The sequence below is a fragment of the Echiichthys vipera genome (assembly GCF_963691815.1).
Source record: "Echiichthys vipera genome assembly, chromosome: 19".
Lineage (NCBI taxonomy): Eukaryota > Metazoa > Chordata > Actinopteri > Perciformes > Trachinidae > Echiichthys > Echiichthys vipera.
Window position 1 is genome coordinate 12,124,894 of NC_139844.1, and position 27,075 is coordinate 12,151,968.

General features: G+C 39.0%; 1 protein-coding gene across 1 annotated transcript; it reads left to right on the top strand.

The window, feature by feature from the left end:
• The first annotated feature begins 15,439 nt into the window (after window positions 1-15,439).
• rhag (Rh associated glycoprotein) lies at window positions 15,440-23,673 on the top strand. Its single transcript, XM_083933682.1, has 10 exons — window positions 15,440-15,694; window positions 19,347-19,530; window positions 19,706-19,856; window positions 19,970-20,117; window positions 20,431-20,597; window positions 20,703-20,840; window positions 21,385-21,506; window positions 21,824-21,897; window positions 22,061-22,134; window positions 22,413-23,673. Exons 1-10 carry the CDS (start codon window positions 15,514-15,516, stop codon window positions 22,485-22,487), a joined length of 1,314 nt encoding a protein of 437 aa, XP_083789808.1. The 5' UTR covers window positions 15,440-15,513; the 3' UTR covers window positions 22,488-23,673.
• The last annotated feature ends 3,402 nt before the right edge of the window (window positions 23,674-27,075 follow it).

Consider the following 27,075-nt stretch of genomic DNA (forward strand, 5'->3'; position numbering starts at 1 on the left):
CCAGTGCTTCAAGTGATATCAGAGGTCTTCTGGCTTGGCCAAGCTCGATAAGCGTGGCTGTGCCATCCTGTGGGGCTTATCAACTCCAGCAGTGAGCCTCAACAGTTGGTCCCAGGGCCAAAAAAATGTTTATGACTTTGGCGTCAGTGCGTCTTCCTGAACTGTAGACGTGTAAATATGTGAAAAATAATGACTATGCTCTGCACCACTGTAGATTTCGTATAAATGTACAATGTGACCTGAGATCTCGTAAGTTCCTGCAGAAAAGACTGGCCTGTGCTTTGCATCGGCTGAGTTAAAATCAGATATGTTAACACAGCTTACTCTGCCACACAGCTCTCTGCATGTTTTGTGACAGAGAAAGTAATCAAGTGCAGAAGATACAATCCCCTTTTTCTTTCTTTAAATGTAATAGTGTTAGAAAAGAGAGGGGGAAGAGTAAGAGATGGACAAGAAAAGAAAAGAAAAAGGGAAATAAGACAGTTTCATAGGCAGGAAGATACTAGGAGATCACTTACATCAGTCTGTCCAGACTGAAGACAGTTCATTTAGTCTGAGCTGTTATCTCGCCATATCACAGTCCCTATGGATTAGAAACAGGATGCTGAAAAAAAAGAGCTCATTCCATTTGAATCTGACCAAAGATCGGAGAGCTCAGTTCAGAAAACTCTATGTGATTTACTGTGTTCAACTGACTTTTAAACCCAGACTAAATTTTACATCACCACTGGTTCAGCTAGCCTTTGAAATAACAGTTTAGTGTGTTTTGACCTGCTTGGAGAGATATATATCAGGGCGGGGGATATATATATATATATACAAAAGGACGGTACATTTTTAATAATGCGTATTTAACTGTGCAGTTTTTATTCAAATGTAGTAAACCTGCTCTGACCTTATCTAAGTGGTTCATCAATTACCTTGCACAGAGAATCTTGGGATCACTTTATCATACAAATCAATCTTGTAAGGCTTAAAGTAATGCGTTTGTATCCAAACCACCAGCGGTTCAGACCAATCACCAGCCTGTGAGGAGCTGTCTGAATGACTGAAACGTTGCCCTGCAGGACCTTTATGATTGTGTGACGGTCCTGGATCAAGGCTACAGGTTTCATTCTCCACACTGTATTGAAGTATCACCTGTAGGAAGTGAGCTCCTGCCCACTGAGTGCTACAGAAACATTCAGGCCTCCCTCTAATGAATGCAGAGCACTGTAGTGTTGTGCAGCTTCCTTCCCTGTATTTAGTGCTTTGGCGTGCAGTACAAAAAAACTTGCTGACAGGCCCGTCAGCTTCCTTCTTAAGCTTTCATCACAAATACAGGAATATCACAGAACCACAGTCAAACCAAAGCCAGCTGAAAACATGTCTCCCCTGCTGCATGCCAAAGCATTGACAGATCACTTTCATCGATAAAGGCTTAAAGGAAGGAGGATTGCAGCCATGACAGACACACAAGTCCCCCTCCACACTCAAAAATGTGTTTTTCTTAAGTTTCTGTCTTCTAAAATGTCTGACATTGAGTATAGTGACTTGTATCTAAGTTTGTCACAAGATGTGTTTTCACATCACTCTCCTGAAGGAGGAGATGTTTATGCACTTCTCTGAGAGTGAAACGAATCCCAGGCAAGCTTAAGTTGGTACATTACTAAACTGTAAACCAATCACTGTGTAATATGTGAAACACTATTCGACAGGGGGACGACTTCAACACAATACCGGCAAAGAAACCTCCAACGCAGCACTGATCTTCATCAAAGCCCTGACTGAACAGAAACTAATGAAAGATACTGACTACATTTACGCATCTGATACATCTGATACATCTGCTAATCGCTAAATTTTATTGCACAACACACTTTTCACTTGAGTCTGGGTCTGACTGACCCCCGGTTCAGGATGAACAACCTAGCTTAGTTACAGAATGTTCCATGGACGGGCAGCACGGTCCCTGTGGCCGTCCATCTATCCGGGGTGCTCTGCAAGTTGCACCTGACGTACCACCACATAGCCCTCTGCCCGAGGGGCTCCGCTGCCCCATCGCCTCCTGTCTAAAGCCAGCTCAAACATGTAGGTCCACAGCTTAGTTATCCTGATGGGTGGATTACCCCCTTCTCTTTCAGCTTGGGCCTGCTCATCAACCTCCGGTAGAAGCTAGAATGTAGTTACCAAAGAGGAAACCTAGTGGAAGGGAGGAAGGGGGCTTCCTATGTGGGAAAATCCCGTTAAACAAAATATTAATCACAGCAGAGTAGTTGTTACATACTTTAAAACGTGTCTGGAGTGGGACTTTAATTTCTAATCAGTATGTGGAAGCCAGTTCTATAGCACCATATACTTCCCTATATTGTCCCGAGAAGCCTATAATCTATGGGTGCACAGTATGGAGCTTTTGTGTGCCCTGTGCTTCCTCTCATGCCTGTTAGTGTGGATATTGTTTCACAAGCTGCCGTGATGGCTGCGAGTTCAACCAGTGGCCAAAGACTGAGCTCTCCCAGCAGCTCAATAAAACAGGCCTGGTTCGCTTCAGCCATCAGCAGACTGGTGTTGTTCTTTCTCCAAGTCACTGCCTCTTTGATAGGCATTCCCACTCAATAGTCCTCCCGCAAACATACATTAAACAAACATTTGGAGAGGGGTCCAGAGGCAGCAGTGGAGGAAATGGGTAAAGTGGGTGTGGGCGTATCCCAAACACAATGTAGTGCAAAACATTCAATGACACACAACCACAACTGTGAAAGAAATAAAATCGATTGACTTAAAAACTCAAGAAAAACCTAAAAGAAGGTGTAGAAAAGAAACAGGATCCTGTTTTTGATTAGGAAAGTGAGGGGTGTGTTAAAGTAAAGTTAATATACAATACAGGCCTCATGGATGATACACTTGTGATATTTCGAATCAAGTTTTAAGGAAAACAAACTAAAATGTCACTACATAAAAGGTTTTGTGCTCTACAAAATGCAATTTTCTAATAAACTACCTTTGTAAGATATATGATTAAAAAATATTCTAATTAATAATCCTTTAAAGCAATTAATAAGAACATATGAATGTTTATTACCTCCACCAAGGAGATCATGTTTTCAGGTCGGTTTATTTGTCAGCAGGATAATGAAAAAACTACAGGATACAGATACAGATACAGATACAGATACAGTATTTGATAATATCATCATGAAGAGTGAATGCATCACGACCATGACATATGATTACAACCCAACAGTCATTCTTCAACATACTGCAACTTCAAGGCAAAAGTCAAACACATTTCTGCTCAGAAAATCAATCGGTTCTCATATATTCTCAGAGCCAACTTCTGTATTTTCAAAGGTTGGCTCCTGTGCCTTATGCAAACTTCCCTGTCAACTTTCATATTCTTTATTCCTGCATGAAAAATCTTTAAAATAGATGGGAATATGTTTGTACTGTATATCCTGGTGTTTTATCACACGAGAGAGGCCTAATGCCTTGACAAATATTGCATGAGAGTGCGTTATTTTCTCCAGAGTACTGTTCTCACTGCAGTGCAGTGCTATATTTTTCCCCACTCTTTCCCTTAATAATAAATAAGCCCCATGGGTCTTTACATCTGCTTATCGCTGCTGCCACAGTAATCTGACACAGACGTTTGCCGGGCCTGACATTTACACTGAATACGGGGAGAACATTCCTTTTTCTCATCTCTGGTAAATCTGTTTGCCATTAGCCGTGTCAGACAGATGCAAGGACCAAATCCATAAGCTTCACTCAGGAATGGCTTGGTCATGCAAGGGTCAATTGCTCACGGTTCATTATTTCAGTGGCAACCAATACATTTGTGGGACAGCACAGCTGTTATGTGACGTGAGAGAAGATAGTTTGAAAGGTCAAAGTTCAGGACTATGTTGTACCAGCTATTTGCTAATTATTTACTAATGCCACATTTATGGCATGGTTCTACCCACCTCACTCCTTTTTGGTTTTCCCCTAACAGAAGCTGTAGTTTTTGATGCTTTTTTTCTTTTTTTTTGTACCACCTCGGCTAGAAGGTTCAAACACTGCAGCCCACTGATTGGTCACAGAGAAACATCACTAGCATTTTAAAAGGGTTGGCTGACCGAACATATTTTCTCATTTGCCTCTGCAGCTTATGGCCACGCAGACAGTTTCGGTTTAAATATGCTAAGCCTATGGTCGGACAAGAACTTCAATGCTGGATGTTAGTGCAAATCCCAGATTAGGCTTTTTTTTGAAAACATTTTTTTATGTGACGTTTTTGAAATGATTGCTTTTTTACTAGTAACAAATCACTTCCAGGTACAGCTGACAATTGATTTGCATTGTCTGCAACATTGTGTTAAATTTGGAAACTTGTTATTTTCAGTCGTTTTCATCCGTAATTGTGACTTTTAAAGATATGCTTAAGTAAAACACAGCCGTCCAACTTATCTGACGTTACTGCTGTGCTCATTTTATGTACATTTTATGTGTTGAGTTTCTAGCTTCTTTGGTAAAAACAATATAGCGTTACAAACGGCAACATCTCACCACCGGTCAGACTAACTGCTAGTGCTGGGTGGTATCATTAGTCTGTCGCCCAATTAGATCTCTAAACTACATTAGTAAAAGTGTTGTTTTTCATTAAATATGAAAGTATCAAACATGCAGTTTAGATGAAAGAGAGTATATCTAGTTGTTCCTCGCCACCCTTTGCTCAGCGCAGTTGCATTGTATGCATGGAAAGCAGAGGTTTTCTACCCAGAAGTTACTGTAAACCATTGAGATTGGGTCTATAGGGAAAGATGATGGTTATGAATATTCTACACTCAAGGTCACACACAAACATTCTCCAATAATATGTTTGCAGATAAGTTTTTCTTTCCGTCTTTTGTTGATTTTTTGAAAATTGTATTTCGCTACACAGCAGCAAGTAGATCTTTACGTCTTACATACGATATTTTAACACCGCAAGCAAATGCATTATACAAAACATGGTGTGGAAAAGAGAAACTGATAAATAATATCGTCCAGTTGACAAAAAAAATGTAATAAAAGAAAAACTTAACAGGTAGCAGAAAATATGTTAGTAAAATATAGTTTAAATATGCTTCCCTCTAATCTAAACAGTGAACACAGCGTGCATACACACACATATACAAACAAACTCATACCTTCTAAGAAAATTGTAAATATTATCACAGCACAGTTTCTACAATCCAAACACAGCTCGTTACATTTGAAGTTGAACCATGTCCTTCCAAATGTATGGTGTTTCTATCAAGGATTTGGTTTGTGGTGTTTCTTTCATGAGAAAGTCTCAAGAGGAGAGAACAAACATATGGTCTCCTATCTACAGTAAATGGACATCCGTGGGGCACTTATGTAATTAACATGCCTCTTATAATAACTAGCATGTGGGGAAACATTTAAACAGCTGGATCATCATACAAAAGACATATTCTACGTATATTCTGTTTCACGTGGCTGCTGGAAATTCTTTGATGTAATCTGTTCATTGCTTTAAATCAATATTTTCAAGAGAGATATCATTACACAGCTGAAACCTCCATGACTGTTCCGGGTGTTTGCTGGATGCCAACCATTTTTCAGTGTGTAAATGTTTTAGATGCTGTAGTCATTAATTATATAATATACACAAAGCTCCTCCCAGCTGTGTGTTCTGCTCTTGCGTTTGCGTGACAAGTCATTTTCTTTTTTCCTGACTTTTCTACTTCACTGAAAACCACCAAACTCTCTACATCCTGTGCATTGAAAGCCCACTCCCCATGTCGTTTAAATCAGGATGTTTTTTTCTGTTGCTTTTTTACCCCCCCTCCCCACTCCCTCCGTTTTCCTATTTCTACGGGAAGTCCTGGGTTGTGGTCCAATCATTTGAGTTTTTATTAAGATGTGGTGATAACGCAGCAGGTTGATTGCTGCATGGTGCCACGAGGAGAGGAAAGGGTGCGGTGAAGGCCCTCAATTAGGCGTCATTTAAAGAAGCCTGAACTAGATAAAGCAATGCCAACATCACTGTAGGGAGGCTCTGTGTTTTAAAAGGCATATCAGGATGTACTACTGAGGAAGCTGCAGCGTAGTCAACAAAAGGCTTTCATCCAACAATAAGAGAGGCAATTCCTTTCAGGCCGGGTGGATTTACCAGTGTAGGGATAAAGACTGGGAAATTAAAAGCAAAAGCAAGAGAGGTGCTTTTATGAATGCGCTACATTTTTACTGTGCCGTGCATACAATTAGCTTGACACTTGAAACTGAAAAGGAAAATGTGGCTTTGCAGTGACATGATGAGTTCCAAGTCTAGCTCTTGATCTGTCACACATCACTTGTTTGATTGCATTTCTTGTCACTTTCTCTACCAGAAGAAATGCCAGAATTAAAATCTAATGGACTCTTTCTTACTTGCGGTGGCCTGGGGCGACGACTTGCTTGTGTTATCTTTGTAATTGAGGAAACTAGAAAGTAAAGCATAGATTTATCTCAATGTGTGAGCAAATAGAAGAAGTCCCACGACATTACAAAGTAACCAAACTAACCCCTCCCCCTGCAAACAGGCCCCATACTGTATCTGTAAACAGTAAGCATGGGTTGAAATGCATTTGTAGACATAATAGGTCTTCATGGAGCCAAACTTACACAGGAAACCAGCAAATGCCACCAAAGTTTTACGTAATTCTAATTGCCATACAGTGAATCTATTCTCTTAAAGTCTTTTAAAAACTCTACAAAATGTGATGCCTTACTTCTGAAGTTTGAGCTTATTCTATTTTTTAAACCTTCTGGGATTTAAACAAGCAACCATCCAAGTCACAACTATACCTCTTTAAAAAGCATGAACAGGCTTCCGAGGGTCAGTTACTGTACACCTCCCTGATGTCATGGAAAAACACATAACTGCAATTTCTTTGTATCACGTTTTGCACATGTGGTTTTGGTCCCACGGCGTTCATACTGTGCTCACGCTTCGCTGTCTGCACTCTGCATTGACTGATGCCTGTTGCATATCCCACAGTAACTCGATAGGCATGGCGCTAAATCCTACACACACCTGTTAAACATTCGAGTGCTCTCAGCCTTCTTCAAACAGCGCCGCCTATCAGCATCTGCAGTTTCGTGCAAAGACTTGTACGCAGATGCTGGTGTAAAGGAAATGTTCATGTTATAAAGATGCAACGTTTGACTGACAGAAACGTATTTGTTTTATTTTCTCTGCTTGCTATACATTCTTTCCATCTTACCTGAAATTGACAAATTCTACCAGACTCCCTCTTAACTGTGTTATGTGAAACAACAAGGGATGCTATATGATTGCCCTTTACTTAAATAACATAAAAGGCCACCGCAACATAAACATGATGAGAGTTTGTGATTGTTCTTGATTGCTAGTATCTAACATGCTGATTACCCGCCTGCATAGGCTTCCCTCCGAGCGAGCTTATCAGGGTGTGCAACTGTTCTCCTCAGCCCCAGCCACAGGAAACGAGGGGTGGGGAACGTTCAGGAGGGTTGTGGTGAGAAAGGAGGAGTCTCTGTGGACTAGGCCAAGGACCTCACTGCAAAAAACTCTCACAACTACAGACCACATTGCTGTGAAATTTGTTATGATTATTCATAGAGAAGATGATTCCTAGCCTGGTTCCAGACTTCTGAATTGAGAAAGTTATTTCTGCCAATAAGAGCTGTATAGGTAAGATTATGAATGGTGACATCAGCTTTCGACACAGCTAGCTAGCCGCGCGCTACAGGAACTGGTTCACTGTGTACTAATTGGTTTGGAGCAAACCATGAACGCAATGTTATGCAGAATGAATGAAGTAAATCAAAATGGCAATTCAGGCTGATTATCAGGCTAGATGATTCCTAATCATTTTGGTGACCGCTTGACATTTGTAAAGCACCAATGTCAAATCGGAATGTTCCTTTGAGCAACACTTTAGGTAACATGACCAACTCACCTTAAAAATGACAGAGGACATCATGCTCATCAAAGGATTAGCCATTTCCATTTGTATTTTTGTTCTTGATTATGCAATGTTTAAAGATTTGCACATTTGCTGAGCAGGTCTTTGCGGCCAGGGGGAAAACCCCATCAGATCTGAGTGAAGCTGACTTTTCCTCATGAGCCAAACATGGTTAAAGGGATACTTTCCTGCCTGTGAATGTTCTCATTTGTCCAGGTCATCGTTATGCGTACATAAACTGATGAAGCCTCTTGGATGAGAGGTCTTCCTAGACAAATAACCAAGTCTAGTTGATTTTGACTGAAATTGCTTTGGGGATACTTTCCTGATTTTCCTCCAATTCTTGTGTTATGGCAATCTGGGCAGTGTGTGCAGCTTGACAGTGTTTGACAGATCTCCAAATGTTCTATTCATTATGGTTACATATGGAAACGCTGCCAACAGTGTCATGATACAGAGCTAGAGTTAAATCAGCAATCTCTCATTATGAAATATTACTAAACAGTGACGGATTGGTTTGAATGCTATCTATCTTTGTAAACAAGTGAACCAGATCATCCTCATCACAAATGTCCCCACTTGTTTGAAGAAGAATTTTCAGAATAAATACAAAGGTATTTGTATTAATGACTGACATAAAATGGCATCTCTACTGCACACTCTTTAGTCTTCTGATGTGGTCTTTTCTGGTTTCTTCTGAAATAAGAAGAGACCATATTCTTTCTCCTCAACACCATTCTTCTCATCTTTAGCTTCAACAGCAGTCACCCACTGAGCGTCTGTGACCCTTCTTTGACCCACAAACGCATTCTGACTCCCTCCTCAAATTACACCAGACTTAAAGCTACAGGTGCACATAGAGATAATGACATGTATAGAGCAGGAAAATGATGACATGGTCTCAAAGCAAACCTTTTCACAGAAAAGAAACAGCACAAGTTTCTTGGAAATATTAACCCTTTACATGTGTCTCCACAAAGGTTTCAACACACTTCAATAAAACACCTGTTGGCTCAAAGAAGACAAGAATCCTGCAGATGGAAATGTGAAATATATGTCGCACATATGAACACAACCTCATTAATGTCTAATCCCAATATATGTTTTCATTTTCCAAGAGACTGGAACTACTAGAGAGTAGAGTGGTATATCTACCAGACACTACAGAGAATTAGGACTCACTACTGTTGGGATAGACGCTGTTTCATAGCTGCCATGTCTGTTTGAGGCCCGTGAGAGCCGACACTTTCACACCTGTCAAAGTGTCCTTGAGCAACACACTGCACATTTATCTGCTCTATGATCCAAGCTGACCTCGACCTCTGTGGTGGTATGGACAGTATTTTCAACTATGTTACAGAGGGATGTAAAGAAATGACAACTCCATCCTAAACTTTATTATTATGTAATTATAACTTTAGCTAATATTTTTAGATAGCTGAAAGAGTTTCAGTACTTTAAGCATTTCAAAATATAACTTTTATAACTTCATTTTAATTGGTGCCTTTTGTGTTTTGTTCAATGGTGTAACACGTTGGTTCCTGCACACATTGGTGCATTTTCACAAATGATGAGAAGGGAATTTTATGTACCTATTAAGGTTATGGTGATGTTCATGTGGCTACGTGATCCAGTTATATAAGCTTAGTTTTCTTATCATTAAAAGCTTTATTAGACAAATTCTTGACCTATAGTTGACATTTAGATAGTTTAGATAGTAGTGCCTGCAAACTCACAGCTACAGTACGGTTCGTTTTTACAGATACATGGGATGTATTTTTAACTTCCAGCTTCTGGCATTCTGAGCTCTACAGGCAGGAATATCTGCAGCACTGCTCTCAACCTGCAACAGATTGAAATCAAAAACAGTACAACAAACGTTTCCCAGTGGAAGCACCAGCTTCATAGATGGCTTCAAAGCCCACAGCTTCACTTTGAGGCGAGGTCAACATTCACTCGAGGAACTCTCCTGCATTTATTTCTCAGGCCTCGTAAATCAGGCTGGATTATTGAAAATATTGCTCATGCAAAGCTGTCTTGAGCTCACGCACATTTAACATATGTTACCCCACCCTACAAAAGACTGATTGCTTTACAGTTTTGATTAATGAGGAGAAAAGACCTGGGTTTTGTCTGTCACACCAACTGGCCTCTGTTTCCAATCAGCCACATACATATCTCTATATGGAAGAATCCTCCAAACTGAGGAATGTGGTGTTGATCCCCTGAGTATCCAACAAGAGGCGTGTACATATCTTCACAGGAGTGCAGAGGTCTGTATCACGTCGTGTAAAAGGAGGACTTCTCGTGAGGACCTTCTGGTCCTCGTTACAAGTGATAAGAAGTGAATACTTTACGGGTTGGGGCACCCAATAACGATGTATGTAGAATTGACCTTTGCATGAGAAAGAGCTGAACAAACACAACCACACAGAGGAATATCCAAAAGAAAATATCAGCTGCAAGGTGGTGCCCTCCATACAAGAAAAGATGTATTTGATGGATTGAAATGAATGTCTTGCAACATTTAAATCCATTGTATGGCATTTCAATAAGTACACTGAACACTTTTTCATCATAAATGTCACATGAATCTACAGTATCTGCTCCTACAGCTCAGATAAAAGTATTCGTTTTCCTGGATGTTCCATCCAAAAGTAGTTATTAGAACAATATATGAGACCATGAACCTCACTTTGTCCTTTACATATAGACATGCAGACAAAAGCCTGTCCAGGATTGTCCTGACGCTAAAAACGTAGGTTAACTATGCTTCCATCATCCAGCTCCTTTGCTCTTTGATCATTCGCACTCAGAGTGTCTGTGACAGATGGACAAAGTGAACAGGGTCAATGTGGTTTCAAAGCATAAGAGGGGTCTGTGTAGTCATGTATGTTGCATAATGGCACTTGGGGATCCGAAACAAAGTATGGAGCACTTTTAGTCATGATGGCTTGTTTATTTTCCACAAATCATTTTACAGTGGGGTTGTGAGTGAGCAGAGATAAATCGCTTAATGGTTTTCCTGGAATGTTCATGGAAGTTCACAGGGAGGCTGATTAACACCAATTTGATCTGATGAACAGATTAGCTGTTTAGCTTAGCTGTTTGTGTAGCTTTAATGTTCAAACATACTCAGATTCTGTGAACCTAAACAAGCCAACACATTTATTTCCAGCAGCGATAATAGGGATTGTCAATGAAACTGCCTAACTTTTCAATATAAGACTGACAGAACTACAAAACAGAAACAGATATACAGTAGATATACTGTATATTCAGATTATTCGCTTGGCCAGCTCCTGAACAACTAGCAAGCTAACCACTTATGTGCTAGCAAGCCTGGAATATGCTCGCACTAGTTAGTCACAATAGTTTCCCAAGCTTTTTACTATTTTCCCTAAACTGTGACATTTACCTCTCCCAGCATTTTGTACATCATTTCCATCATTAAAGGGTCAAGAGGGGGAATAAGTTTCAAAGTCAGTTAGCACAAGTATGTTTACTAACAGGAAAATAAGCTGACACAACTTTTAAAAAAAAAGACGTATTTGTACCATCGACTTCTGTCTCATAACGGTCTCTAAACTCTGTGGTGGAGCAGCAAATAGTCCGACAGAGAAAGTTAGATAAAAGTGCTTGCTTCATGCACTTTTATCAGCTAAACAGATAAAAAGATAGCTTTTTCCATTTTAGACTTTGTTACCTCAATGGGCCTTTATCGAAATAGTTGGTTGAGCTGATCAATAACCACTTTTATGTTTGTAAGACACCAACGCCAAACCGGCTCTCTCTTAAGTTAAAAATCCATCTTCCAGCAGCTCTAACTCATAACAAATAGTACATTATTCTTTTATTCTGATTGTGTACAGATTAAACAAAAAGATATGTGTTATTGTGAGCTTTATTTCACTTTGGAATGAGCCAGCCTAGCAGTTTCCCCCTGCTTTCAGTCTTTACGCTGAAATGGAAAAACGGTCTCCTGTCTCTAGCTCCATACTTGAGGCAAATTGTCCCATTAATCATGTCATCTTATTCTTCAAAAGAAAGCAAATAAGTGTATTTTCCAAAACTTATGTTCCATTCCTGCAGAATTCCTGTTTACTAAGTGACATTTGGGAGATTATATGTTACCACCATCAGTCTCAGACACCAAATCATGCATATTCAAGGCAAGAAAGCAAATGTTGACAAAAGAAACAAACTATGAGCCCCGGCACCTCTGGGATACCCCGCTGAGAAATGTGAGACTCAGAGTGTTTACTGTTATTGAACAGTCTTGACTATATAAACGGTTCTCATGCTCTCTGTCAAATCGCTGACAGATTACAGCTGAAGTGAGAAAAGTTGATCGCAAAACTACAGACATAATAATTGGTTAATAATTGCAGATTGGAGTTTCAACCATTATACAAACATTTCTCAGGGTTAGAGCTACTCCAGACTGGAGGCAAAATAATCAGCTTGTTAAATATGAGGAGTCAAAGAGCCATGGTTTGTTTAGTAAACAATAGACTAAAATCCATTTTTAAAGAAGAGCTAAAAGAAGAGAAAGCTAATATGAGGAAGTATGTGTGGCCGTCATGAATGAATGACTGCAGCAGTTGGACCACAAATCCTCTCATGCTGTTCAAGTTTGCTGGTTAGCTCACCTAACTGTGAAATAAGAAAACGTGGCTCCACCCATTGAAAAAACCTCCACTGTCTGCCAAATATTAAGGCAAACAATGTAGTGCACATGGTCAGCACGAGCAGATTCGTTCTAGCAGTGCTGCAAAGTTTTTGATATCTCTCAACATTTGGAAGTAATTTCCCAAAGGGTCTGGGAAAACCCTCACTGCTCTCAGCTCCAAGACAAACAGAAATGTGTTGCTGGCAGTGATTAACTACTCCGCTCATTCATAAAGTGCTTGGACCCAAATAAAGGACCTCTTGCCTGAGGTAATTTGGTAAGAGGCCTCACACCCCACTGTGGGAGCAACTTGCAGGATCAGAACCTACGGGTCAATCAGAAGAGCTCGCTTGGATGGTTTCCAGTGGGAAAGGAAGCACAGGAACAACATACTGTATGTATGTTGATTGTACAGGACTTGAACCATGAGGTAACCTGATCACAGTTACACACGCTGTCAGTAGGGGTCATGGGTGCAACGACAATGTTCAGCTTTTGTTGAAGCAACATGAGACAACTAACAGAGCTCCATAGGGGGCCGTCTTCCTCGACTGGATGAAATGATGGAAAACTGAAATTACTGGAATTCTCTACTTACAACTTTTACTCGAGTGTTTTCATTTTATGCTTCGTTATACAATATTTCAACTATTTATTTTACAGTTATAATTATCCTGCTGTGTTTTAGTTACTGTACTGTTGGATAAATATAGAATATGCTATTATATCTTAAATATTTGGGTTTACATACGTGAATGGAGAGATGCCTGTCTCCTCTCTAATGCATATGCAAGGGGTCGTTTTTTTTATGCTGGCGCTGTAACAGATAACTGGACCTTGGTCCTTGAAAGGGTTGCACTGTTGTGTCATTCACTTTTGGGGACACTTCAAGTTTCTAGTGTCTGTGTTCCTGCATGCTTGTGCCAGAAGCTACGCTGATCAGATTTTTGTTATTAAACTATATATATAAGTGAGATCAACTGATGCCCTCAAGTTATTTCTTTATTCATTATCTGGATCATCGATAGTACATGTTTTTTTTCATCATGTCCTTACTGTCTTCGTATTAAACTGTACATATTACGTTAATGCATGCTGTCTGTACTGTATATAACATAACCTGACCCATTCTGCTTTATGTCTCCGTAATCTCTATTAACAGAGATCTGCATATGAACGCAGAATCTGTAAGCAACAGGACAGGATTTTGGTATCGGAAGTGTTCTGATTTCCCTTTGTAGTCATGTTTTTTTTTAAATTCATTGCCCCAATATGCAGATATCCATTTATAGAGATTAGACGAAATATCATCTGGACTGTAGAGGCTTTGATATCCGCTACCGCCGAAATATTGGCCTTTGACTCAGTAAATGGTTGTCACAGTGATAGCCAATGTGTTCTGAGATTGATGTCACTGTTCATACTGAACATATCATAGCTCTATTACTGACACACCATAGCCACCATTCATTTGTTCTAATACTATATATTAGTATACTGTACTGTACTGTATATCTTATTTATTTTGTATATCTCAGTTATGTCCCTTCTTACTGTAGCACCCAGTGTATTGTTCAATCTGTAAAATTACTTTTTCTTATCATATATTTGTATGCGTTTTTGCTACTCGTTTGCTGGTTAAATTCTAAACTGCACTTGGTTGCACTCGTATTGACTCTGTGCAATGACAATTTAGTAGAATTGGTAATACTTTACTTTAACAACCCAAATTTATAAGCATTAAACCAACATGTTGTAGTTGTAAGGAGATATGAGGGCATTTTAAGTGTTTATTAATAAACAGCAAGAACATTATAACTTATCCTATGAAGACATGTTTTATATTATTAAACTGTAATAATACTATATATCATATATATCATTATCTGTCAATCTTCACTTTGGTTTCCCACAGGAGGAGTTACAGTTGTTGACAAATTTTTACATCTGCTTATGTACAAACCACTTATTAAATGTTTATTCTTAATAATGATTTGTTTATTACTGCAGAATAAATGTAGTTAGAGAGGCAAATACGTTTTTACATACAAAACATAGAAACATAGATACATTTGTGTAATATAGCTTTATTATGGATTTAAGTATATAAAGTAGAAAGTCAGCTCCACCTTAAACAGCTACAACACGCTGCTTATAAATGAATGGATTATAAATGTTCCATTCACCAAGTTTGCTTTTGATACTTTAAGTATATTTTGCTGCGACTTCTATACTTAAAAAATTTGTAACTAAGTATTATTAACAGGGTCATATTGATACTTTTACTTTAGTAATGCATCTGAAAGTGTTTAATATCAAGGGTACAGTGTCTAAAAGGTGTCTGCACTAAGAAAGAGGAACAGTGTTCAGTAGAGCGCATAAAAACAAAAACTGTAATTGTATGAAAGCTACTGTATATTTTCTTGAGCAAACCACAGTTCTAAATAGCAAATATCTCTTTATGAAGAGATTTATCTTTACATTTTCAAAGATTGTTCTTCTTCTAATGAAAGGAATGCACCAGTCCTGACGTTAAAGTTAAGTCAACAAGTCAACAAACTTTGACAGTGAAAAATGAGTCAGAAGGAGCAGTATTTCTCTAATGTCCGCTCACTGGCAGAGTGTCATTACATTTGTGTTTTGCTTTGTCCCTTCTGACATCCAGAGAGGAAACCCATCCCCATGAGTAAAGTGCATGTGGGGGGTGTTCACCACCGAGGCCCCAGTCTTCTGCTCATTGGTCAACACAGAACCTGCATCAGTTTAAAGCCAGACACCACTTTCTTCCCTCCCTTTACACAGCCCTAAAAAAGACAGATAGGGAGGGACAGACACAGTTAGTGAGTGTGCGTCAGACTGTGAGTGATAACTAGAGTTGGTCTCAGGATGCCTGCATACGCCACCAACATGAGGATGAAGTTTCCCATTGTGGCCTTGGCTTTGGAGATTATCACCATCATCCTGTTCGCCGTGTTTGTGGTCTATGATGATGGAAAATCCCACGGGCACAACGGTCACTCCAATGAGACTGACCATGAAGAGAAGGGGCCCATGGATCTCTATCCTAGTAAGTGTACCTGGGGCTGCAAGCTGAGGGATAGATGCCTCAAAGTTTGGTTACTAGACTGCTTTTGAAGAGGTTAAAAATGATGGATTATCAAGTGTTTATCCTCTAACACATCACTTTTGTTGTAGCTATGATGTTAAACAGAGGAAAAAGTTTGTTCTGCTGACTTTCATTGCTTTTCAGTAGGATATGAAAAATAATTCTGATTTAGAAATGTTAAGGAAAATAGTGAAATTAAACTTATTCCAAATAAATTAATCTACAAATTGTCCATATTCCCAAACTATCGTTCTGTAGTCTTGGACTTTGAAGAGTTGAGTGACTTAAAAAAGGTCTCCTTTCCTTCACTGGGACAACGTGAATTCTGTTTTACGGATGTAATTTTCCAATTACTTTCTAACAGACAGAAGAATTTGGAGGTTGTTTCCAGCGCAGGTCTGCTGAATGCAATAAGAGGAGTCATGGGGTCACATTCTCATCCCTCACAAAGTCTATTCATACACATGCAGCTGAGCAGTCAAAGAGGATCCTGCAGAGAAAAGTCAGGCCTCATACAGTGGAGGTCACATGTGATTTATGTGTCTAACACAGATAATGAAAGAATGTAATCAAGAGCAAAGACAGATGATAGACAGGGCGAAAAGGCTGTGTTTTAAATTAAACATTGGCACCTTTAGAGCATAGAGCGGTTTTCTGCAATTGAGGCATTTGGAGCACTTATCTGCATTAAGATAGTTGCACCTACAAACGGCTGTTTTACTCTTTGAACATCTGTTCATGATTGGGAGGGGCGGGTGTGACCTATAGAGATTAGCCCAATGATTAGAATTAAGGCCGAGCGTTTAAGATAGACAGGAACATGTCTATCAATAACAACAGTGTTCTCCTGAATTTATATTATTATTTTGGTTTTGTCTCCAGACATTTATAAAAAATAATAATTTAATTTAAAAAAATGTTGATGTTGGGCGGCACGGTGGTGTGGTGGTTAGCATTGTCGCCTCACAGCAAGAGGGTTCAAATCCGGGCAGAGGCCATTCTGTGTGGAGTTTGCATGTTTTCCCCGTGTCTGCGTGTCTGCGTGTCTGCGTGTCTGCGTGTCTGCGTGTCTGCGTGTCTGCGTGGGTTCTCCGGCTTCCTCCTACAGTCCAAAGACATGCACGTGTTAATGTGTAAATTGATGACTGTAAATTGCCCATAGGTGTGAAAGTGAGTGTGAATAGTTGTCTCTCTGTTTGTCTCTATGTGCCCTGTGATAGACTGGCGTCCTGTCCAGGGTGTACCCCGCCTCATGCCCGATGTCAGCTCAATTATGTTGACTAAGCATTTAAAATGTGATTTTTAATGTTAGGCGTGCGTGCATACAGATCTGCTATCAAACACATACCAAACAACTGTAGTTCAAAGGAAGACAAGTAAGCGGAGAAATGTGGACTGGAACAAGTAAAAGCGTTTACGGATCAAATCCATTCACTTTTAAAACCAGGAAAATGACAGAAACTAACTCTGGTTGAAACGGTTTGATGAAACACTGCATCCGTTTATAACCAAGACTCTTGGAAAGTGAATTTATCTTAATAAGGATTGATTTGCAGAATAAAAACATCAAAGACGAGGGCATGTGTTGCTCCAGCACTTAGAAAAAAAATGAAATAGTACTTTTTGCCTTGGTTGCATCACTGCTCTACGGTCTGCACTACAGTAGGTCCTGAGGGGATTCTCTCTCATTACCAAACATCTGGGCGTGGTGCCAGTCACTATGGCTGCTTTCCAGCTTTACCTCCTCTCCATCTTCAATCTACTGATCACTAGAAGCCCCCTACTACAAAGAGAGCAGGCCTGTGTAAATGGAAGGGGGGGTCAAAGTGCATGTTGAAGGGGCAAACTTTGTTTTCTGTTAAAAACAGCTCAGTGGATGTGAGCCACATCAAATATTTACACCATGACTGGCTGATAATATCTGTACAGTTATCAAAATGCTGACCGCATGTTATGCAACACGAAACAAACACACGTCAGGATTTATCGAGCTAATCATTACATACATTTCACAACTGTCTTCTTGTGAAAACATACTTACACAAGTCTTTAGAGGTTGTTTGATACTAAAAGCCACAACATTTGGCCTCTGTGTAAACATGAAATGAGTGAAGAAAGCCATTTATGATATCGACACAAGTGTTTGTAAAGTGATTGATTAAATTGGTTAATTAATTCTTTATCAAGCGGTGGAGAGCTTAAAAGTTAAGTTGACAAGATGAGATATGACTTTAATAATCCCTGAACACAGACTGGTGATATTAGTAATTCTCAGTCCTGTGTTGTTTTGGATCTTCTTTACAAATACTGAGCAGCTCTATGTTTATCAGATTTGTTTATGATTAAAGTAGCCTACAGTACAATATCTGTTTAAATATGTTGTTGTTTGAGCATGTACAGAAACCCATTAAAACACTATTAGACTGTGGCATCTTTGGATTCTGCCTCGCAAAAGTAGATAGAGGTGTTTTCATGTCTCACTTTTACAAAGGACATTTTGAAAATGTGCCATACTCTATATGTAAATACTTTTTGTGAAAAAAGGGTGCAGATTAATTTGCATAATAGTATTTGCTTTATCTTATGTGTTCTCACTCAAATATAAAAACAACATGTTGTGGCTTTACAGGGGATTACTTTATCTAGTTTCAGCTGGTTGCCTGGCAACTTCACTGTGACTACAAGACTCCAGGAATCAAACAAATCAGATATGACCAAGTGGTGACCTCTGGGGCTAAAAAATGAAGTTAACACAAAAGAGCCAAAAATAGCAGTTCTCGAATGGCCACTTGAGCTTGGAATGCGATTTACAGCAGAAATAAACATGTTTGTCCTGTTGACTGGGGGTTCCCAAACAGCTCAATCATCATGAAAGCATTGTTTTACATTTTACTCTTGTCCTGTAGACAACAGTGGCTACCTTCATGCTCATTACAAACAGAGGAAAATAAGCCTGCGCACAGGATGTATTGTCTACGTGAGGGGCTCATCATATCAAGCTTAAAGGCATCTGGGAAATATTCCAATATCCTGACAGGAAGTGGGACTTCAGTTCAACACAAATCCGCACGAACTTACCTGGCCTTAATTCAGATTCATAGTATCTCCTCTTGAAGAGCTTGTCTTTTTTGTTTGTTTCATTACTGAGAATAAAGTTTAAAATGTGATCCAAACTAATTCCAAACCCTGCTGTCTTTGTCCGACTATCAACTGAGACTAATAGATAAGGGTGTGCTCAACAATTAGGGTCATATGCACTTCATAGAAACAGTACAAGACCACAAACTCAACAGCAGGAGCAGTTTCCCAGAATCCCATTCACAGTGTGATTTAATTGATTTTCCATCTAACAGGTCACACCCTCTATTGAAGGAAATTACTCCCGTGAAGTCCAGTAACTGCTCAATGAATCATTTATACTACAACGTCAAAAGAATACCACCATGTAAAGTAAAGTCTTGGAAAATGGCTAATTTCTGGCAGCGTATCAAGTGTTTTATCTGATTCAATTTTATGTCCACATTTAGCTAAGGCCAAAGTAGGACTCTCAAAACAAAGCAGGGCCCTGTCATCAAATTAAAAGCAAAACTAACCACCCTTCTTATGTCTCCAGTGTTTCAGGATGTCCACGTCATGATCTTCATTGGCTTCGGGTTCCTTATGACCTTCCTGAAGAGATACGGGTTCAGCAGCGTAGGCATCAACCTACTCCTAGCTGCCTTTGGCCTGCAGTGGGGCCTCCTCATGCAGGGCATCTGGCACCTGGATGATGGCAAGATCAAAGTCAACATCTTCAAGTACGAATGTCTTTTTCTGGGCGTCTTGGTTTTCAATAAGCTGATTATCCTTTACATTAACTTTCAGTAAATGATGGAGGTCCAACAGTGCTGGTTTGGGTATTTTTGTCTTCTACCCTTTCTCCTTATCATCCTCTAATTTCTGTTTTCCTAAACTTTCTTCTCTATCCTACAGAATAATCAACGCAGACTTCAGCACAGCAACAGTCCTGATTTCCTTCGGAGCAGTTCTGGGTAAAACCAGCCCAGTGCAGCTCCTCATCATGACCATACTGGAGATCACCATCTTCTCCATCAATGAACATCTGGTGGCCGAAATCCTCGGAGTAAGTACGCAATGACACGTGCATGTGTTGATGAGCTACAATACGGCATCAACTCCTGCATTATGACCATAGACATTCGCTGTGTTAACTCTGTACCAACTGTTCTTGCACAGGCTAATGATGTTGGAGCATCCATGATCATCCATGCTTTTGGAGCCTACTTTGGTCTGGCTGTAGCTCGAGTACTTTACCGACCAGGTTTAAGAAACGGACATGAGAACGACGGATCGGTTTATCACTCTGATCTGTTTGCTATGATTGGTAAGAGCTAATCCAACTAATGTCATATATTAGTCATCTGTTTACAGCAGTGATATGAGTTTTTTTTTTGCTGTACTCTTCCCTCACTGGTTCCTCCCTGGCCCCTGCACATGCACGACTTATGCCACCTAGTGGATACAAATAACACCGCAGAATACGGTGATAAACATACTGACCTCAACTGTGTATCAATCCTGTTCAGCAAAGATTAATATGAAACTTTAAGTTTCTAACTTGTGGTGTGATTTGATAGGGAGAAAATACTTAATATTAACTGATACACATGCTGTTTCCTTATCACCCTCTTCTACAGGAACCGTCTTCCTGTGGATGTTCTGGCCCAGTTTTAACTCGGCCATCGCTGATCCCGGCTTCACTCAGCTCACAGCAGTGATCAACACCTACCTCTCCCTGGCTGCCTGCGTGCTCTCTGCCTACGCCATCTCCAGCCTCGTGGAGCACAAAGGAAAACTGGACATGGTCAGATAACTTTCCTTTAACTTATAATGTCATTACTAAAACTAATTCAAGAATTTTAAAAAAGGTTCAGTTGTATACTTGTTTTTATATCTTGATTTACTACAGGTGCATATTCAGAATGCCACCTTGGCTGGTGGAGTAGCTGTGGGAACATGTGCTGACATGAACATCGGGCCATTTGGGGCTATGCTGATTGGATTAGTGGCTGGCATCATCTCTACTCTGGGCTTCAAGTTCCTAACTGTGAGTTGAAAGTCAAAGCACAGGTGCATCAACAGTGATTGTAATTTATAGTTTCATAAAAAATGTTTGTGTAAACGATCAGATCAATTACTTGATGAGTCAGTTTCCAGAAAATCTGGAACAATTTTTATAGTAGATTCATTCTCTGAGCGATTTTTAATTCTCAATGGGAATATTTTATGGTTTTCTCACACTTCTGTAGTGAATAAAATATATTGGACTGGTGGTTGGGCAAAATAAGACATTTGAAAACTACACCTTGGGCTCTTAGGATCTGTAATGGTCATTTTCTACAATTTGTTGACATATTTTAGACCAAATGATTGATTGTGGAACATAATCCGTAGGCTGATTGATAATAGAAATACAGATTAGCTGCAAAACAATTAAAACTACAAAAATGTCTTTGTCAGTCAAAAATGATCAATTCCTACATATTTTTTATAATATGAAGGCCCATGTCCATTTTAAAAAAAACAAAATATATGTTTCACCTTTTACAAAGACACTCCATTGGTTGCAATAAGAGATTGTTTCCCTGTAGCCCATCCTGGCATCCAACCTGGGCATCCAGGATACCTGCGGTGTCCACAATCTGCACGGCATGCCTGGCATCCTGGGTGGATTGGCTGGTATTGTGGCTGTGGCTTTGGGAAAAAAAGAGGGGTAAGGGCCATTTCACTCACCACATGCTTTAATGCTGCATAGTACATCCAAGCCATTTGCAGTATTTCAGTACTGTTATAACTTTACTGCCACTTTATTGCTATTTTGACCCATTTGTACTTTTACCTTACTTTTTATTGTTACCTTATTTCCATTGCATCTATCAGAGGTTGCAACCATGTTGTACTTGTACAATGACAATAAAGATATTATATTCTATAAACACACACATAACTGTATTGTAGCTCTTGTGTCATTTTTTGCTTTAGTTAAATGTCAGCGCTTACATTCCTGTCTTCCCTCCTCCTCCTCTTCAGGGGTGATGCTGCCATGCAAGCTGCCGCCTTGGCTTCATCCCTAGGGTTCGCGTTGGTTGGAGGTGCTATTACAGGTGGGTGGAGAAGATAACATGAGACGTGAGAAACATGAGCCCATAAACGTGACAAGGCAGTTAAGTTCCTGAGCACAGGGTTTGTCACTCAAGGGAAAAGGCCAGGGGTCTTATGATTTAGTAAAAAACCTGCGTGATCAAACAATTCATTTTCTCGTTCAAGGTTTAATAATGAAGTTGCCATTCTGGGGCCAGCCTCCCGACCAGAACTGCTTCGATGATTCTCTTTACTGGGAGGTAAGGCATCCCATTCCTCATAAATATCACCTCTAGTATTTGACTGCTGAGCATCACAAATGATAGATACAGTACCCCAAAATGTTTGGTTTGGTGATCTTATTAGATGAATGTGGTTCACTATAATCATTCAAGATTTCATCAGACAGACTTGTTTTCATTCCAACTCTCTGGTACTGCTGGTTTTATTCTCTGCTGGTAAAGTCTGTGTACTTGTGTCTTATTCAAGTCTCTTTCATTAAGCTACAGACAAATCATTTGGACTGCATGTTTTCCAGGTTCCTGAGGAGGAGGAGGAGAATGAGGAGAGCTTGGCTCACGCCGATCACTCGAAGAACAAAGCAGAGGTTTAAATATCTGCTCACCGTCCACTGAGCTCAAAGAAGGATCATTAATCAGCTGCACCATGATGTCTGCAGATATCTATTAATGATATTAATGTGATATAAACATAGGCCTAACTAAAAACTATTTGCTCTACTCTCCACCAAGTTCATTTGGAAACTGTTTTGTGAGCAAAGATATCTGCAGCAGGGTTTTTTTTTATTATCATAGTACAGTTTAAATTTGCAATGAGGATGGGAAGTGTGTTTTACACTAAGAAAAAAATATAAGAATTTGAAACAGAGAGCGTAAGGTATTTTTTGTAACGTTGAAAATTGTGTTCAATAATTTTAAAAAACATAGATTCTGATGCTGATACGCAACCACTTCCATTACATTTTTCTTTATTTCCTTTTTATATTACAAAACGCAAAAAAGCATGTTTTTAAAACATTAGCATAGTGTTTATTTTTCTTCATACATTATTTTATATTGCTATCCGTTTGGCATATGTATGTTTTGCTGAGGCTGAGGTCAAAGAGAGGGGTTAAATCTGCTTTGATGTGCTGCTTCATGTCACCTCACTGGAGCCCAATCCTTCTGCAAGGAGTCAGAGTCTGACTGCGTGAAACCAGCAGGGAGGCTCTGACATGGGCAGGGATAGTCGCATGATATGTTGTAACTAATGAACCTTTGCTTTGCTTATCTCCCACTGCTTATAATCATTTTCTATCCATCTCAGGGCAGCTGTACCATTTCTTTAATGCAATAATGTATTCAGCATTAGATTAGCTGTCACTCGGCCAGCTGAAGTTCATTTTTTGTCTGCTTTCTATTTACATCTAGTGTAATCTTATGTACAGTTTAGCTTTTAGATGGATTGACATGGTCGGTTTTATTAAAGTCCTTCAATGTTAAAAAAAGAAGTGACTTTTAGTGAATATTTTTTAGATGCTTTTCAAAGAGTTGAACAGGACTTGCAAACTGATAAATAAGAACATTCTGGCATTTATATGAGGTGCAAATGTGACACTAAACAAACCTTTTTCAAAGAGTTTCATCATGCCATTACATACATCAGTTGGACTTTTTTTTACATTGAAACATAAGACTGCAGGGCTTGATGGAACTGACGACACATAGTTGTAATCAATAGTTTGGTTTGTCAAATGATTTATAATGCCGAGAACACTGAAACTCATCAAGATTTTGTATTTTTATACAGTGGGCATGTGCTTGTATTTGTAAAGTATACTAATACTGTCATAATAAATATGTTTTGTACAATACCTGTGTTTGTGTGTTTTTGTGGTAGAAATATTACAAATATATGGCGGAAATATTACAGTCTTATGACTTCCTTACATTGAATTATCACTCATCAGGCATCAGGAGGGTTGACATTTGAGGTTTTGAGTGAAATAGCTCATAGACTGTTGGAAAAGTTTTCATTCCTATCACATTCCTGTCCCCTAGGGATGAATAATAACTTCTCCTCTAGCGCCACCAGCAGGACAAAGTTATAATTTGTCCAATTACATCATCAATAAGCAACAGATGTGCTTTGTGTTGAGGACCAATTAGAAGAGCTCACTGCATCAACAATAGTTTATATAACAAAATCGACCTTCCTGCCTGTTATAAGGATGGTTTTCATTGCCACTGTGTGCACAAGATTGCCAGATGATACATATTTTATATAAATATTATTATTATTATTATAGATGTTGCGACTTGCGGATTCTCATAAAGGAATTGTAGGGTAAAGTGTCTTCGGATAACCTTTGTAATGATTTGACACTATGAATAAAATTGAAGTGAATTGTGTGTGTGTGTGTGTGTGTGTGTGTGTGTGTGCGTGTGCGCGCGCGTGCGTGTGTGTTTGTGTGTGTGTGAGTGTGTGTAAATATGAACTAAAAGATATTTTTGAAAAGAAATGACAAGTTTATCTTTCAACTCTGAAATATAACACATCTTGGTCACAATAGCAAAAGTTGAAGGGATCTTCATCAGAAAACGGTAGTTTATTGCGTTATTTGTTTGGGGGTTAAAACACTAATATTCTTCGATATTGCATTATAAAATGTTCAAATAGTAAAATATGAGCATCAAAAACCTAGGGTCAGCCTTGCAAATGTAGCATGCTAACAAACTCAACTACAGTAAGGGAGTCTTTATTGTGAACACTATACAGATGTTAGCTTTTAGCCCAACCTTTTATATTGGTGTGTAGACACAAAAAACACCCGCAAAATAACCAGAGTTGATCGACAAATCTCTACAGACTTTTTTAACAAATCCTGAACATCATAACTTTGACGAAAGTACCGTTATGGTTTATTGCTGAGTTTATTGTAATTATCTTAGCTAACGTTAGATGTTAGCTAGCTGGAACGTTAAGGTTACCTAGCAACAACTGAAACCGTGAATCCTTATTAGTCTAGAAAGTGAAGAAGTGTGGCAGGTAATGTGATGTAACTTCTTCCCAAGTGGTCTGTGGTCTCTTTCTGGTAGTTTAAGAATAACAAATCCTCAGTAGAAATAAAATGTATTGAGTATCCCTGAATTTACAGCCATAACTCACCTGTTTGAAACACTTGAGCGACATGTTCTTCCCCTCTTTGACCGATGGGGGCGCTGTGCTCAACTGCTGTCCTGTCGGTGCTTTAAGCGTGTTAAAAGAACACGGGATTATAAATTAAAGAGCAAGAAATTGACATTGTTTCATATAATTCATTTATAGACTGATTTTCTTCCGATAACACGTTTAGGAATGTTATATAGTTTTTCTTTTCATTTTAAAACAGTTTATGGTGGATTTGCTGTTATTCCATGTATTCTTGTGTATATGATATTTTCCCATAATGAGAATTATGTTCACCATTTTGGGTATCTCTTTTGACAGACCATCCATATGTATCATCACTTGAAATTTCTTAAACAAAGAATTGTTAATCCCAATATTTAACCATCGAAAAACATCTTTCCAGAACATCACTGTGACCGAAGAAGAGAAGAATATGTGTTCAAGTGTTTCGTGTTCTGCCATTCAGGAAACACACAGACTTTAAAACCCTTACACATAATCCATGCAAAAAAAAATGCATCCAGCAGGGCTGCCTTGCTTCATGTACACAATTTCTTTCCACCCATATTGGAAATGGACTTGTACTTATATAGTGCCTTTCTAGTCTTCTGACTACTCAAGGCGCTTTCACACTACTTGTCACATTCACCCATTCACACAGACATTTACACAGATGGCAGTGGACATCTACATACCTTCTAATCTAACCAGTCACACCACATTCACACACCCATGTGCAGCACAGGGAGCAATTAGGGGTTCAGTGTCTTTCCCAAGGACACTTCGACATGCAGACCTGGGGGATCGAAGCACCGTTCTCTCGAATGGAGGTAGACCCACTCTGAAACAATAAAATTATTTTCCGAAGCTTCTGGACTCTGCTTAAATCTGAAGAAACGTGAACTTTTTTCCCTTAAAGAAAGTGACACTTCCCCTGTTTGTAATCCCAAATAAAAGGTTACTTATCTAGGGTTTATTATCACTCTGTCCATTATTAAAAAAACTCAACACCACAAATAGTTAAAGAAGTATTTCAGGCTCTGTTTTTTTCACACCTGGATTACTGCTCCGTGGTTTGGTCCGGCATTTTAATAGGTAATATTAAAAAAACACAACTGATACAGAATAAAGCTGCATGTGTAGCTCTTTCATGTGGGTTGAGGTGAAATTCCTCTATGGAGAAATTGTTGGGTCTATTTAAATCCTAAATAAGTCATAGAGCGTCGTCTACTCTGTAAAGTGTCCTGAGATAACCTTTGTTATGATTTGGCACTATAAATACAATTGAATTGAATTGAATTGAAATGTCAGTAAAACGCATGAAAGCCTCTCCTGGTTAAAAGTTAAAAATAGATTTGTGAACTCACTCATGGTTTTTCTTACGAAATGTCATAACAACTAAGACACCTGTTACTGGGTGTAAAAAAATATCTTTTAGTACAGATACACATCACCATAATCAAACAAGGCATGCAGTTGGAGGTTGTTTTATTTTACCTAAAGCAAAAAAACTAATCAGTTCAACGTTCAGTCACATACAGAGCAATGTGTGAATAAGATAATAATAACAAATAATATTAAACAAAAACACAAAACACTCAATATAGGTTTAAAAAATCACTTAAAGAATATTACCTTCAACAAAACTTCAGTCTCTAATGCTAGTTCTTGTGAGTTGGTTGCATGGGTTATAATTCTGTCACTATTTGAGTTGCATTCTGTGTAATGTGATGTTATGTTTAATGTTCGAGTATTTAATGTGATTGTGTAAATTGTATTACAACGTAAAACTGCAGGTGAAACTGAAGCTAAAGGGGATCCAGATAAACAAACAAACAAACAAACAAACTATAATGAAAAATGAGGAGGACAAATGCTCTGTAAACTTTAATTAGATTAGTGATAAGACAAATAAAAAGTTGAATCAATGGCTGCAGAGAGATTTATCCTCAAAAGGATGAGTGTTGCTGACAAAGGTAGTAGGTTTATCCCGTCTCATTGTTAGGAAGAGAAGTGCAGATCAAAAGGAG

Bases quoted from the DNA above. Each gene is read 5' to 3' on its own strand.
- rhag (XM_083933682.1), top strand. From the start codon at position 15,514: ATGCCTGCATACGCCACCAACATGAGGATGAAGTTTCCCATTGTGGCC. The intron at 20,598-20,702 runs GTCAGATAACTT...GATTTACTACAG, and splicing joins ACAAAGGAAAACTGGACATG to GTGCATATTCAGAATGCCAC. The intron at 22,135-22,412 runs GTAAGGCATCCC...CATGTTTTCCAG, and splicing joins ATGATTCTCTTTACTGGGAG to GTTCCTGAGGAGGAGGAGGA.